Below are 17423 nucleotides of genomic sequence, written 5' to 3'. Positions count from 1 at the left end.
CGGTACCTGTGCTAAATGGAGTGGGAAAGGAAGATTTCTGAACGGAACCAACGACTCATCTTGACAAAGGACACTTTGATCAACATTCTGATGAAAGATCAGCCATAGTAAGACCCAATTTACGATGTTATATCATATCTGTTGTGCATGTGAACTGACCGTGGGCGCCTAGCCGAATCTGCCTTGTATAGCTATGCTAATTTAGCGCTACATTTTGTTTTCGTTATAAAACATTTAATAAATCTGAAATATTGTTTGGATTCACCAGATGTTGGGCTTTCAATATCTGTACGCTGTGTATTTTTCTGAAATGTTTTAAGATGAGTAATTCGTTATATGACGTTGGTCTCTGTAATTGTTCTGGCTGGGTCAGCACTATTTCAGATTGCAGCTGCAATGTAGAACTGTGATTTATACCTGAAAAATGCACATTTTTCCCCAAAAAAACTATGCTATACCATAAATATGTTATCAGACTGTCATATTATGAAGTTGTTTCTTGGTTAGTGGCTATATATATTTTTATCTAGTCGAATTAGTGATAGCTACTGACGCAGGAAAAAGCTGTTGGGAGTAAAAAAATCGTGTCCTTTGCTAACGTGGTTAGCTAATAGATTTACATATTGTGTCTTCCCTGTAAAACATTTTAAAAATCTGAAATGGTGGCTTTATTCACAAGATCTGTATCTTTCATTAGGTGGCTTGGACTTGTGATTTAATGATATTTAGATGCTACTATTTAATTGTGACGCTATGCTAGCGATGCTAATCAGTGTGGGGGGGGTGGGGGGTGATCCCGGATCCGGGGTTGAGGCTCGTTAGAGGTTAAATATTTCTTACTATGAGGTGATCTTCCATCAGAATCTTGGGCAATGTATCCTTTCTTGGGTCTAATCTTCTTTTGGTCGAAAGATGTCCTCTTGTCCGTCGAAATGCCCACTAACGTTCGACCGGTACTGGAAACGTGCCCGGCGCTTCAAAGTGCATCACCAAGAATTGCCTCAAAATCGCACTAAACGGATATAAATTGCTATAAAACGGTTTAAATTAACTACCTTATGATGTTTTTAACACCTATAACGAGTAAAAACATGACCGGCAATATATAAGTGGCTAAACCCAAGCTTGGAAAGAGAGCAGGTCCAACGTCCATCGTGCGTCAGGCGCAGCAGGAAAAGAACGGTACATCCGGTCTTTGGCCTTTTATACAGGCCCTGATTGCGCAATCGACTCCATTCAAATTGTCACCTCTTACTGACATCTAGAGGAAGGCGTGGGCAGTGTTTGTATCCTCATAGGATTTACAGGGACTTTAAAACTGACCTGGGACCAGAGGCCAACATTTCTGAAATCTCACTCCATATCAGGAAAAGTGCTGTAGAATGAGTTCTGTTCCACTCAGAGACATAATTCAAACGGCTATAGAAACTAGAGAGTGTTTTCTATCCAATAATAACAATAATATGCATATTGTACGAGCAAGAATTGAGTACGAGGCCGTTTGAAATGGGCACCTTAAACAGAGCTACTCAATACTGCCCCTGCAGCCATAAAAAGTTAAGCCACATTTATTTAGCCTCCTGAGGAACTGTTCTAACTTCTTCCCCACACTGTCTGTGGCCATTTCAGTTTGTCAGTGATGTGTACACCGAGGAACTTGAAGCTTTCCACCTTCTCCACTGCGGTCCCATCGATGTGGATAGGGGGGTGCTCCCTCCCTGAAGTCCACGATCATCTCCTTAGTTTTGTTGACGTTGAGTGAGAGGTTATTTTTCTGGCACCACACTCCCAGGGCCCTCACCTCCTCCCTGTAGGCTGTCTCATCATTTTTGGTAATCAAGCCTACTACTGTTGTGTCATCTGCAAACTTGATGATTGAGTTGGAGGTGTGCTTGGCCACTCAGTCATGGGTGAACAGGGAGTACAGGAGGGGGCTGAGCATGCAACCTTGTTGGGTCCCAGTGTTGAGGATCAGCAAAGAGGTGTTGTTTCGACCAGCTGGGGGCTCAGGTGGCACCCAACGGTGCATTCTGCTGAGCGTACCATCCTTTGTAGTGCCTTGCGGTCAGCGTCGATAGAGTTGCCGTACCACGACAGTATGCTCTCATGGTGCTCCTGTAGAAGACTGTGAAGGCCCTTGGGGACAGGCTGAATTTCTTCAGCCTCCTGAGGTTAAAGAGTAGCTATCATGCCTTCTTCACCACGGTGTCTGGGTGATTTGACCATTTCTGCTCCTCAGCTCCTTACGTTTTTGATCGTCTCCACGGCAGCCCTGTTGATGAGGATCGGGGCATGCCCAGCCTGGTTGCACAATCAACTCCTTTGTTTTGCGACATTGAGGGAGATGTTGTTTACCTGGCACCACACCGTCAGAGTGCCTACCTCTTCCCTGTAGTCCATCTCGCCAGGTTGGGATAATGGGTTGTCAAGGGTTGATGAATCTGGTGCCACACTAGACAAGAAAAAACAACAGGAACAAAATGACATTTAAGTACTAAAGTCTGTTTGTGTCTATGTGCTCGTCTGTATGCACACGTACAACGCGCATACATGCATCTGCGTATTTGTGTGCATGAGGAAGATTGTACACTGGTAAGACAAAGAATGTGAAGTAGCAACAAAAAGAAAGAGCAAATGTTTATACTCTTGTCTGTGTTCACAAGGTGCATGTTTGTGTGTATTCAGATGCTGTCTGATTTCAATGTTGTGTTTTTTACCCCAATCTCAGGGTACATTCTTAGAAATAAGGGTACGGTATTGTTCCCTGGGGTACCAAAAAAGGTACACAATGATCTCACATGGTGTGATTCGCTATCTGTGTGGATAAAGAGTATAACGGTACATTTGCGTACTCCATATTTTCAATGTGAAGGTACATATTTTGTTTAACCTCAATACGGTACAATGATGATTTTTTAAAGGAACTTAAGGCTTTGTCACTGGGGTAGTACCCGAAAAAGGCACATTTGTATCGTCATTATCATATTCCCCAGCATGCACTACCGCAGGTTAAAAAAAAGCCATTGTTTTTAATATCTGTGTTTTTGCATGTACATTGATTGATTAATCTTTTGCTACACAAAGATAAATAATATACAGTTTTCTAAACTAATTTAATCAGTTTGGTGAAATGGTTGTTCTAGTTTAAATGGCTTAGGTAGTCTCCTCAATATGTTCTTAACCCTACAGTCATTATGAAAGCAGGTTGCAGGTGAACAAAAAACGGTTGGATATCCTAACTGAGGCTGGATTCCAATAGGAATTCTGGTAACTTTCCCAAATTTCCCAATGTTCCAGAAATCACAGTTGGAAGATTCCTGGAAACGGGAGGGAATAAGTAGGAAATCATTCAACCAGAATCTTTTTTAAATCTGGGAGCCTACTTGCAGACCTGATGTGGCCTGTAAACCATGAGTTTCAGGCCACTGTATTAGGGTAAAACTGGGCCTCAAAATAAGGTTTTATGAGATATGCAATCATAAAGTGTAATTATAATGATAACATACGCATAGGAACTCACTTGGTAAAGGCCACAGGACTGAAAATGAACAAATTCAACAACCATGTCTCTGTCACTAACATACACAATCATGGGTGGTAACTCTACAATTCACTCAGCAAGACATGCATACTGTGGAATTATATTGTAGGTGTGGTTTGTGGGGCGTGGCTTTCAGATTGTTATTTTTGGCCACCAATGAGTGGAAATGTTGTACAAGTGGATGGTGGAGGTACATTTTTACAAGGGGAAAATGGCTTTGTTACTGTGTTGGTACTATACAGTATAAAGGCACAAAGCCTGCTTTTGTACCTGTGGAGAAAGGTACTTTCTAAGGTATGAACTGGGGTACAATTATGTACCTATAACTATCACTGTGTGGCAAAGCCCAGTGAAACAGGAAATTCCCCTCACACCAGGGGTGTTTCCCAAATGACAGTTGCGGTTTTCAGTTGCTGCTGAACAGTTTGTGTGTTTAACTCTGCCTGTAAACACGCTGGATGATTCAGAATCCATTGAAGAGCTTGAACGATTCATTGACGAGAGATACTTACGAACTCAAAGAAACATGTCGCTGGTTTCGGAGGATTCAAGCATTGTTAACCTGTTTGGGCTGCAGCCCGACACCGGTACACTTATGACAACATCCAGCTCAAGTGCAGGGTGCGAAATTCAAAAGATATATTTTTTAAATATTTAACTTTCACACATTAACAAGTCCAAGACACCAGATGAAAGGTACACATCTTGTGAATCAAGCCAACATGTCCGATTTTTAAAATGTTTTACAGGGAAGACACAATATGTAAATCTATTAGCTAACCACGTTAGCAAAAGACACCACTATTCTTACTCCATCAGTTTTTTACTCCATCAGTAGCTATCACAAATTCGACCAAATAAAGATATAAATAGCCACTAACCAAGAAACAACTTCATCAGATGACAGTCTGATAACATATTTATTGTATAGCATATGTTTTGTTAGAAAAATGTGCATATTTCAGGTATAAATCATAGTTTACCATTGCAGCCACCATCACAACTCTCACCAAAGCGACTAGAATAACTACAGAGACCATCGTGTATTACCTAATTACTCATCATAAAACATTTCTTAAAAATACACAGCGTACAGCAAATGAAAGACACAGATCTTGTGAATCCAGCCAATATTTCAGATTTTCTAAGTGTTTTACAGCGAAAACACAATATAGCATTATATTAGCTTACCACAATAGCAAACATCACAACAGCATTGATTCAAGCCAAAAATAGCGATAACGTATAAACCACCAAAATATATTAATTTTTTCACTAACCTTCTCAAACTTCATCAGATGACAGTCTGATAACATATTTATTGTATAGCATATGTTTTGTTCGAAAAATTTGCATATTTCAGGTATAAATCATAGTTTACATTTCAGCTACAATCAGAAATTGCACCGAAAGCAGCCATAATATTTACAGACACCAACGTCAAATACCTAATTACTCATCATAAAACATTTCTGAAAAATACATAGTGTACAGCAATTGAAAGACAGGCATCTTGTGATTCCAGACAATATTTCCAATTTATTAAATGTTTTACAGCGAAAACAAAATGTAGCGTTATATTAGCGTAGCCACAATAGCCAGAAACACTTGGGCGCCCACGACCAGTTCACATGCACGACAGATATTAGAAATAGCATCATAAAATGTTTCTTACTTTTGGTGATCTTCCGTCAGAATGTTGGACAAGGTGTCCTTTGTCCAGAACAGTCGTTGTTTTGATCTGGAACGGCAAATATCCCTCTTCATTTAGCATGGGCACTTGCCAAGTGGCACGGATCACTCCAACGTCAACAAAGTCAGAGAACGGAACACGGCAAAACTCCCGAAAAAATTTCAATAATCTGATTAAACTATATTGAAAAAACATACGTTACGATGATATGGTCACATGTATCAAATAAAATCTAAGACGGAGATGTTAGTCGTCCATAACGAGAGCAAAACAGAAGGCAAATCCGTGTCCTCTTTCGCGCGCTCCAGAAACAGGAAATGGACGGTCACGTCAAACAAAGAGCTTTAATTCCACCTCAGACCAAGATAAACACGAATTTTTTTCTCTCACCGCCTCTTGACAACCAGGGGAAGGTGTATGAAGTGTATGTAGACTCTTACGTATCACGCCCATGTATAGGCATGAAGTTGAACAGAGCATCGATTTCTGACATTCCACTTCCTGGTCAGGAAGTGTGCTGCAGAATGACTTCTGTTTCACTCAGAGAAATAATTCAAACGGTTTTAGAAACTAGAGAGTGTTTTCTATCCAATAGTAATAATAATATGCATATTGTACGAGCAAGAATTGAGTACCAGGCCGTTTGAAATGGGCACGATTTAACTGGCTACTCAATACTGCCCCTTGCAGCCATAAGAAGTTAAGGACAACCAACCAAATCAACAAAACAAAACCAGGTTGGCCAATAGGTATCAACGATGGAACCAAACCATCCCCTAGTAAGAGGGCGCGTGTGGCGAGTGGGGAGAGGTTTACTGATATGGATGTTGACTTGTTAAAATCCATCAATGAAAGGCTTGCCAAACTTGATATCTTGGATATATTACGAGAGGACATCAATGCATTTTGTGCTAGTCTAGAATTCAGCCAACGTCAGATTGATGATCTAAGGAAAGAGAACACGGCGCTGAAAGGTACTGTAGACTCTATTCATAGCAAGGTGGAGGTGGTGCAAAGGGAGAACAAACAACTTAAAGAAACCTTGCTTGATGTACAGTGTCGATCAATGCGGAACAATCTAATATTCTCAGGGATACCGGAGAATGACAACAGCAGAGGCTGTGAGGACACAGTCTGAGACTTTATGTCAACTCAACTAAAACTGCCCACTGATGTTGTGCGTAATGCCACATTCTCCAGAGTCCATAGAATAGGTAAGGCCTCTGGAAATAGGCCACGGGCTATTATTGCATGTTTTGATACATTTAAGCAAAAGGAAAGGATGAAAAACATGGGGAGAGAACTCAGAAACACTGATTTTGGAATGAATGATCAACTCCCCACCGAGATCAATGAAAGGAGAAAAAAACTATATCCCATCATGAAGGAAAAGCGTTGCCTGAATCAGCGTGTCTCCATGGTGATGGATACACTTTATATCAACGGGCAATTGTATCAGGACTCTAGAGTAACTCCCTGGCTATTTTAATTTTATGTTCAAATCTGAGTTTGTGTGTTGTAGTGTATCATGACAACTTCAACTATAATGAATACATGCTCTATTGATCTCCACTTGATAAGCAAAGGGTTGCATATAGCTCAGGTTAATGTATGTAGCCTTCCTAACAAAATACATGAGGTTTTTAACTTGGTCAACATTAATAATATTCATATTTTGGCTTTGACCGAATCGCATTTAGATTCATCTGTAAATGATGGGCAAATTAACATTCAAGGATATAGTCTACTGAGAAGAGATAGGAATAGGAATGGTGGGGGTATAGCTGTAACGATCTTCTTCATCTGAGGAACAGGAAAGATTGGACCAAAACGCAGCGTGGTAAGTGTCCATGTTAATTTATTATAACTGAACACGAAATATGAAATAACAAAGTGAAACAACGAAAATCGAAACAGTCCTGAAAGGTGCAACACAAAACAGGAAACAACTACCCACAAAACCAACATGGAAAATGGCAACCTAAATAGGCTCCCCAATCAGAGACAACGAGAAACAGCTGTCTCTGATTGGGAACCAACTCAGGCCACCATAAACCTACAAACCCCTAGACAATCCAAAATCCCCATAGATAACAAAAACCCTAGACAATACAAAAACTAAACAAACCACCCCTTGTCACACCCTGACCTAACCAAAAAAATAAAGAAAACAAATATAATTAAAGTCAGGGCGTGACAGTAGCACTGTATATTCAGAATCATATACCTTTTAAGAGGGATGACCTTAATGTATGTCAAATAGAGGCACTATGGGCTCAAGTACATCTGCCTCACCAGGCACCCATATTGATAGGATGTGTGTATAGACCTCCTAGCTCTAAGGTGTCCTATCTGGATGACTTATGTACTGGGTTTGACCAGGCCACAGATAGCAACAGAGATGCATTTATCTTGGGTTATTTTAATATAAATTGGAAGGATCACAATAATTTGAATAGAACAAAATTGATGAGATATGCCAAGAACTGTGGTTTGAAACAAATGGTTAATGATACTACTAGATCTTCAATTAAGTTGGGTCATCGTTCAGACACATGCATTGATCTGATTTTCTGAAATATACCATTGCAATGCTTAAAAGCCAGATCAATGCCAGTGGGCTGGACAGACCATAATATTGTGAACATAACCATGAACACCAAGGTTCCAAAGAAACCCCCTAGGATTGTGGTCAAAAACATTTAATCATGAGCTATTTCTAAATGATGTGGCTGTTGTACCCTGGGAGCTGATTTATCTAGAGGATGATTTAAATCACGCTACAGAATGTTTTATTGATTTGCTCACTGAGGTAATGGACCATCCTGCACCAGTAAGAAAGAGAACAGTTGGTGCCCGTCCATCTCCATGGATTGATGATGAACTGGGTGAGGCTTTTTCTCAAAGAAATATGGCAAGTCTTAGCAGCCAAGTCAAAATTAGAAATTGATTAACAGAATTATAGAACATTACGTAATTATGCAGCTAAATTGAATCGAAAGAAAAAAAAAGTTATTTTACAACAATGCTTTTATTGATTGTAAAAATGATTCTACAAAGGTATGGAACACAGTTAAGGGCTTACTTGGTACATTTATCTCATCATGCCCATCTAGTGTGGAGGTTGACGGGAGAATAATAACAAAACCAGTTGATATTGTCAATCGTTTTGCAGATTTTTTTACACAGAAAATTAAATTACTGAGCAACAATGTAGACATACATTCTTCCAAACAAGCTATTGTCCAATGGATTGATGATCATATTATGAGCAACAAGTTCTGCTCTTTTAGTCTGCAAACGGTGTCAGTGGAGGAGGTGTTAAACCTGTTGAAGTCATTACCTGATGGTAAATCTACAGGTTATGGTCTTATGGACAATATTTTGCTTCGCTGTGCTGCTCCCCAGATTGCAGCTCCACTGAGATACATATTTAATTGGTCACTGGAAAAGGGGATGTTTGCGAATGTATGCGAAACTGTGTCCTATTCCGAAAGACTGCAAAGAACCCATTACTCCTGCCAATAGTCGACCAATTAGTCTACTCCCGACACTCAGTAAGATATTGGAGGGTATTGTGAGTAGACAAATATGGGAATACATGGAAAAGAATGATCTGATTACAGCCAATCAGCATGCTTATCGCAAAAACCATTCCACTACCACTGCATTGGTTGACATGACTGACCAGTGGCTCAATGCTATGGATAATGGCAAGTTTGTGGGTGTACTATTTTTAGATTTCAGTGCAGCATTTGATTTAGTGGATCATGAAATAATTTTGACAAAATGTATGCATTACAGTTTTAAGGAGGTAGCATTGATTTGGGTACAGTCATATCTAACTGACAGGAAACAGTCCACCTATATCAATGGTTCATTTTTTCCCCCTCGTGTTAAACTGTGGAATACCGCAGGGCAGCTGCCTTGGGCCACTTCTTTATTTAATATATACCAACGACCTTCCCTATGCCTTAGTTGAAACTCAAGCTACTATATTTGCAGATGATACTACAATTTATGCAGCAAGACAATCGGTTCAACAGGTACAGCAGGCTTTACAAGGAGATTTGGAGAATATCAGGGAGTGGGTTTGCTAAACCAAAGTTATGTTGGTCTGTTCAACTAGGAAAAGGCCAAAACAGCATGGGATACAATTAAATATGGGGGGAGTACAAATTGACGAAGTGGCAGAAACCAAACTATTGGGAGTGCAGCTAGACAACTGCTTATCATGCTCGTCTCAAATAACTAATCTATGTAAAAAAAATATTAAAACAGCATGCATAATCAGAAGGATAGCTAAATATTTACCAGGAAAAATTATTCAGCAAATAACACAATCATTAATTGAGAGGCAGGTGAACTACTGTTCTGTGGTCTGGGGAAATGCATCATCAAGTGAAGTTAGGAGGCTGCAGAATGCACAGAATAAAGCAGCAAAGATTGTTTTAAGGTGGATATATGGTTCTTCTGTTGCAGTCATGCGCAGTGTTCTTGGTTGGTCATCAATCGACAAGACAATTGAAAAAAACATGCTCATTTTATTTCATAATATACATCATTTAAAACGGCCAACTTCTATTCACAACGGTATTCAGTTGGTAAGAGACAGACATTCCGTAAATACTAGGAATAGATTGTCCACCATCTATGCGTTATCCAGACAGAAAAGAGAAATAGGCAAAAGAAAATTTCGATTTAGAGCAATTAAGAAATTGAATAAATTAACTGAGCAAACTAGAAACCTTTCAATATATAAATGTAAACATTATTTTAAAACGATTTAAATATAATACATAGAAATGTTGTGGGACTAGTAGATGAAGAATCAATATTTTTTAGATTGAGTATTTATTGGGTCATTATGTTAGTATATTATGTATGTTTGTAATAGTGTGTTATATGTGAAAATGTGTTTTGTATTATAAATTGTATTTGAATGTTTAAGGACTCTTGGAAGATTGGTCCAAATGGGGACTAAAATAGATCCAAATCAAATCAAAAGAAGGAGGACCTTCCAGGGTGCCACCCAAGTGACAAGCACTTGTAGCCCTTTATTTCTGAGAGTATATACATTTATTTTCCCTTTCAACTGAGGACACTTTCCTTTGTTTCTGCACCCAGCTGAGATTTGTGAATAATATATTGGGTTCTCCTAAACAGAAGCAGTAGTGGTATTTCAATGCATAACTTAGGTTGGTGGCTTTCTCCCTAGCTCTCGGCGCCCCACCTTGAGATTATATTGTCCTAACACCAGGGTGTGATGAAAATAATATACAGTACTTAATATGTATATTGTATGCATGTAAAGTCAAAGTATACGCCTCACATACAAATACATCACAAGGTACCGGCATTAACGTAAAGAGACAGATACACACACTTACAAACACATACACCCCCTCAAACCCCTGAACTTATTTCTGCCTCCACATCTAGGTTCCCTGAATGTGTGGCTGAGGGTGAAGAGCATCGCCTCTGTGGGCGATCGGGTCTGGACTCTGGATGGGAACCAGGGTCCTGACTGGATTCAGGCCAACATCAACGTCAACCCCAGCGGACCCTTCCAGGTACAGCTTTCCGCAAGCATGCCTAGACAAAAATACCCTATTGACAAAATATCCACATCCTTGAAAAACCTTGTTTTAAAAGTTGTAGTTTTCAAATAAACTTGAGAATAAGAAACTTTCAAAGCACATTGGAGAGGATAACTACTTTCAATTCACGTGAAAAATGTCATGAACAAAAACTTTGATACAAGGTTTTTATAGGACACCGATGGTTTATGTAGAAAATAGGTAATCCACAGAATGTCCAGTGCTTTAATGTACAAAATGAAGTTATGGAAATATATATAATATAATAATCTAAATCTTTCTGGTGGGCACGCTATGGAGGTCCACTTGTCTCCACAAGGGCCTCCGTTGAACCTTACTCCCACTATGGTTTCTGGCGGGCTGAAGTGCTGACTCAGTGTGCTGTGTGTGTAGTGTGCAGTGATTACCACTCAGGGCTCCGTCTCATCTCCCCAGGTTGCCCGTTTATGCTGAGTCAAGTGTGTGTTTGTGTGTGCATGTGCGTTCTTGAGTGTGTGTTGGTGCGCATGCATGTGTGAATGTCTTTGCGTTCTTGAGTGTGTGTGTGTGTGCATGTATCTGGGTCAGCAAGAGTGTGGATATAAGGCTCTTCTGTGTGTTTACATGTGTGTGTTTGCACGTGTGTATTTACAGTAGAGGAACGTGTACATATTTGTTTGCCTGTCAGCAACCTTGCTTGTAGGCTGTCTAAGACTGCTTGTGTGTGTGTTGGTGGGTGTGTCATTGTGTGTGCGTGTTTAAATGCATGGGATGTCCGCCTCGGAAAACATCACACAGCATACGCATTCACCTTGCCCCACCAGAGAGAGTGAAGTAATAAAATATTTACTCAAACAACCCGCGACACCCAGAAACAACCCTATAGTCCAGAGTAAATATAAACCAGTCCAACGGTCCAATCTGCCACCCATTAAGCAACCTTGTCTTCTTCTCTCCCCCGGCCACAGCCCTGAGACCAAATTAAACGCGATTGTTCCACATTGGTCTGTTTGTTGGCCCCATCGTCTCAAGACCAAAGAATGGTAGCTTTAGCAGCAAGGCGCGCGCTCACACACAAAAACACACACATGCCTAGACACACACACAGACACACACACATGCTTGGACATACACAAATGCATAGACATTCACATGCACACACACACAGATAGATAGACATTTTATTACACACACAACACCACACACACACATACTCCCAGTCTCCTGCCCCCTTCAGCAATTAGTTATGACAGGTCAATTACCAGGAATATTTATGAGGTAGACAGGGCCTCCTCGTTGTTTTCGTAATGATTCCAGATACTGTGTGCGTATGTGTGTGTGTGTGTGTGTGTGAGAGTGTGTGTGAGGAAAAATGGAATCGATGATGAATGCTCTGAGAAGAAAAGGAAGAGGGCTGGAGAGGGGGTTCAGATTGCTTGCTTGGGTGTGTAATTTGTTATGCCTACGCGACAACATGTTGTTCCATTCAGTTTCCTGTTTGCAAACAGTTTTAAATTCATTTAACCATGCGAAGTCAGGGTCAAGTTCCTCAGCATGGTCCGACAAACGAATTAAGATAAATCCTCAGCTTGCATTCAGTTTTAAAACAGACATTTATAAACGCAATGCAACAATTTCACTGAGTTACAGTTCACATTGTGGTCAACTGTGGGGTATTGGGTTGAGCGCCCAGAGATGGACACAGAGAGGTTCTAGTCAGAAAACACGACTTCACTAGGCAACAAAAAATTAACTTAACTTCTTATGGCTGGGGGCAGTATTGAGTAGCTTGGAATAATAAGGTGCCCAGAGTAAACTGCCTGCTACTCAGGCCCAGTTGCTAATATATGCATATTATTAGTAGATTTGGATAGAAAACACTGAAGTTTCTAAAACTGTTTGAATGATATCTGTGAGTATAACAGAACTCATATAGCAGGCCAAAACCTGATTAAAAAATATAACCAGGAAGTGGGAAATCTGAGGCTTGTTGTTTTTCAAGTCATTGCCTATCGAATATACCATGTCTATGGGGTCATATCGCACTTCCAAAGGCTTCCACTAGATGTCGACAGTCTTTAGAACCTTGTTTGGTGCTTCTACTGTGAAGTGGGGGCGAATGAGAGCTGATTGAGTAACAGGTCTGCCAGAGTGGCATGAGCTGATCATGCGCGCTCACGTGAGAGCGACCTGCGTTCCATTGCAATTCTAAAGACAAAGGAAATCTCCGGTTGGAACATTATTGAAGATTTATGTTAAAAACATCCTAAAGATTGATTCTATACATCGTTTGACATGTTTCTACGAACTGTATCATAACTTTTTGAACTTTTCGCCTGGACTTGCCCGCGCTTCGTGAGTTTGCATTTGTGAACTCAACACGCGAACAAAAAGGAGGTATTTGGACATAAATGATGGACTTTAGAGAAGAAAACAAACATTTATTGTGGAACTGGGATTCCTGGGAGTGCATTCTGATGAAGATCATCAAAGGTAAGTGAATATTTATAATGCTATTTCTGACTTCTGTTGACTCCACAACATGGCGGGTATCTGTATGGCTTGGTTTTGTGTCTGAGCACTGTACTCAGATTATTGCATGGTGTGATTTTCGGGAAAGCTTTTTTTTTAAATCTGACACAGCGGTTGCATTAAGGAGAAGTGCATCTAAAGTTCCATGCATAACACTTGTATTTTCATCAACATTTATGATGAGTATTTCTGTATATTGATGTGGCTCTCTGCAAAATCACTGGATGTTTTGGAAGCAAAACATTACTGAACGTAACGCGCCAATGTAAACTGACATTTTTGGATATAAATATGACCTTTATCGAAAAAAACATACATGTATTGTGTAACATGAATGATTTTACTAAATGACTGAAGAGTTTGACTGTGTGATATTAGGTGGCTTCTTGTGTAAATATTTTCCGTCTGGATTTTAATGATTTGTATGTCAGTGACACCTGCCAGTACCCCTTCATCAGGTCCAGAGTGCTGACGTAGCTTGACTTCCCCAAGCAGTTCATCCACCTGGGCATGGGGTAGGCATCGAATTTACTGACCTCTTTCAGGCCCCAGAAGTAGTTGCAGAAGCGGACGGTTCTGCCCGGTTTTGGTACCAGCACTATAGGGCTAGACCACTCACTGTGGGACTCCTTCGAGGAAAGGTAGGCTGCCAAAAGGCTGGCCCACTTGGGTTTGGGCCACCCTTCCCGCTGCACTGTTCTCTCGAAGGTGCACAAATACGTTTCCACGTCATCTTTCTCCCTTAGCTTGACCAGAAACTGATTCGTGCTAACCTCCTGAGCCGTACCACCTTTCAGCTAGGCTACCTCTACTACCAGTCAGAGGTTTTGGTGGTGCTGCTCCTCCAGCACTTGCTCCTGGAGAGCCTGTTGCTTCTGCTGGCTGAGAATAAACTGAGCCACCAGTTCCTACATGATTATCTATGTACACTCGACCCCACGGCACCAAAAGACCAGGTACTCCCAGCAGAGGGAGCCAACGTTGCGACACGTACCTCCCCTCAATCACCAACCCCTGCGGTAGACCTCCCAGGATACCACAATATGAGGAAGTCAGTCAATTGAAATTCATTCACTAAGCCCTAATCTTTGGATTTCACATGACCGGGAATACAGATTTGCATCTGTTTGTCACAAATACCTTTAAAAAAAGATAGGGGTGTGGATCAGAAAACCAGTCAGTATCTGGTATTACCACTATTTGACCCATGCTTGCGCGACACATCTCCTTCACGTAGAGTGGATGAGGCTGTTGATTGTGGCCTGTGCAATGTTGTCCCACTCCTCTTTAGTTGCTGTAGGATGTTGCTAGATATTGGCAGGAACTGGAACCGGCTGTCGTACACATTGATCCAGAGCATCCCAAACATGCTCAATGTCTGAGTATGCAGGCCATGGAAGACCTACGAAATGTTCAGCTTCCAGGAATTGTGTACAGATATGGGGTTGTGCATTTTCATGCTGAAACATGAGGTGATGGCAGGGGGATGAATAGCATGACAAGGCCTCAGTATCTCATCACAGTATCTCTGTGCATTCAAATTGTCATCGAAAAAAGCCATCGTGTTAATTGTCTGTAGCTTATACCTGGCCATACCATAATCCCACCGCCACCACGGAGCACTCTGACAACGTTGACATTAGCAAACCACTCGCCCACTCGCCTACATGCCTGCCATCTGCCCAGTACAGTTGAAACCGGGATTCATCCTTGAAGAGGATACTTTCCTTGTATGCCAGTGGCCATCGAAGGTGAGTATTTGCCCACTGATGTCGGTTACGACGCCGAACTGCAGTCTGGTCAAGTGAGGAAGACAAGCACACAGATGAGCTTCCCTGGGACGGTTTCTGACAGCTTGTGCAGAAATTCTTCGGTTGTGCAAACCCACAGTTTCATCAGCTGTCCAGGTGGCTGGTCTCAGATGATCACTCAGGTGAAGAAGCCGGATGTGGAGGTCCTGGGCTGACGTGGTTACATATGGTCTACGGTTGTGAGGCCGGTTGGACGTACTGCCAAATTGGCATTGTGTTTTGTGACAAGAATGCACATTTTAGAGTGGCCTTTTATTGTCACCAGCACAAGGTGCACCTGTGTAATGATCATGCTGTTTTATAAGCTTATTGATATGCCACACCTGTCAGGTGAATTGATTATCTTGGCAAATGAGAAATGCTCACTAACAGGGATGTAAACTCATTTGTGCACAAAATCTGAGGGAAATAAGCGTTTTGTGTGTATGAAACATTTCTGGGATCTTTCATTTCAGTTCATGAAACATGGGACCAACACTTTACATGTTGCTTTTATATTTGTGTTTATATATTCCCAAGTCACCTACCTCGCACCACACCTCAAGGACTCGACTTCACACAGACAAATTCGTTTTTTACAGGGGCACCTTTAGTGTCTTTAGCGTTTGTGCGGGGAGAAAAGTGGTGTGTCCTAAAATGGCACCCTCTTCCCTTTATAGTGTACAACTTTTGACCAGAGCCCTATGGGTCCGAGTCATAAGTACTGGACTACATAGGGAAGAGGGTGCCATTTGGGACACAGTGTTCTTTCTTCTCCTACCTGTGAAGTGTGGGTTTAAACTGCAAATTGGGCCCGACGCTGTCTTGGTCGATAATGAATAGAAGTATAAGTCATTAATAAAGCACCGCTTCCTTCTTTCAAAAACTTGTTTAAAGATTCATATTCATCCCCCTCTTCACTCCTACACCATTTGTTTTTGACAGAGGAGAGGAGGGGTGTCGGAAAGGGGGTGGGTTGGCGAAGGGGGTGGAGATGAGGGAGTAGAGGTGTTGGCTACATAGCAAATCAGGGATTTTGTTTTTGTGTGTTCTTGTTTTCTGATCTGTGTCTCAATCACTAGAACATACTTGAGCCTCTCCTCGCCTTACTATCGGCCACAATCATATAACATTAGGTCCGTTGATGTTAGTTGTGCTTCCTCTTTGGTGTAGATGTTCAATAGTGGGACTGAATCAAAAGTTGTTTATTAGTTAGACATTTACATGAATGTGACTTATCAATAATAATTTATGTTTCCGCTATCATAAACACAATATCTGCCTCCACACCAAACTGCCACTATCCTTGTGTTTGGGCAGTAGGGAGGGCAAGGGACATTGAGTCCAGACTGAAGCCAAATTACAATTCTCCCCCATCTCATTGAAGTGTTCACTCGTTGGATTTACAAGCATTGGATTGGTGTGAGACATACTTGTTGTTGTTGGGGAATTGTTAGATTACTTGTTGGTTATTACTGCATAGTCGGAACTAGAAGCACAAGCATTTCGCAACACTCACATTAACATCTGCTAACCATGTATATGTGACCAATACAATTTGATTTGACAACGAAGGGGTTGAATACTTATTGACTTAAAACATTTCAGCTTTACATTTTTTTATGAATTTGTAAAAATTCATTCAAACATAATTCCGCTTCGGCACTATGAGGTATTGTGTGTAGGCCAGTGACCCCCCCAAAAATGAATTCAATCAATTTTAAATTCAGGCTGTAACACAACTAAGTGTGGAAAAAAGTCAAGGGATGTGAAAACGTTGAATTCTGTAACATTCTGTAACATTACAAATAGAGATATTGAATAATGCAAACAAAACAGACTTGATCTGAGCACTGGCAAGTGGGGGGATGCTTATACGAAGGCTTTGTAATAGTCTCTCTCTCTCTTTCTTCCACTTTCTCTCTTGTATCAGACAGACTTCCCGTACTGTAGGTTGCCAGCAATGGAACTGAGGCAAAACACCTCTCTTAACTCCCTCCTTTGTACTTTCTTTCTTTTCTGCTCTGTCAGACACTTGTTTTCTCACCAATCAATGATAATGACTGAGAAGGGCTCTTTCCGACAGTGGGAATTTACCCAAGTCTGTGTTTTTGTTTTTTACTGTTTGGGCTCTCTGGTTTTATTTGCCTATTTGGCTATATCTGTCTCCTCCGATCCTCGACTGCAGCGTATATTAAGTGGACATTTACTAAGTTAATGGGGCAAACTGTGATTGCGACATCCATTTTTGCACTTCATTTATTGCCAAATATAATATATAGCCATTG

General features: G+C 40.9%; 1 protein-coding gene across 1 annotated transcript in view; it reads left to right on the top strand.

The window, feature by feature from the left end:
• Nucleotides 1-17423, top strand: part of LOC120025101 (MAM domain-containing glycosylphosphatidylinositol anchor protein 1-like) — a 325046-nt gene that overhangs the window by 289844 nt on the left and 17779 nt on the right. The window contains exon 16 of the mRNA XM_038969534.1: nucleotides 10677-10807. Coding sequence (XP_038825462.1) covers nucleotides 10677-10807 — 131 coding nt within the window. The remainder of the gene's footprint in view (nucleotides 1-10676; nucleotides 10808-17423) is intronic.

Source organism: Salvelinus namaycush, chromosome 30 (assembly GCF_016432855.1).
Source record: "Salvelinus namaycush isolate Seneca chromosome 30, SaNama_1.0, whole genome shotgun sequence".
NCBI classification, from domain to species: domain Eukaryota; kingdom Metazoa; phylum Chordata; class Actinopteri; order Salmoniformes; family Salmonidae; genus Salvelinus; species Salvelinus namaycush.
Note: the sequence above shows the minus strand (reverse complement) of the source record. Positions and strands in the feature narration are given on the sequence as shown.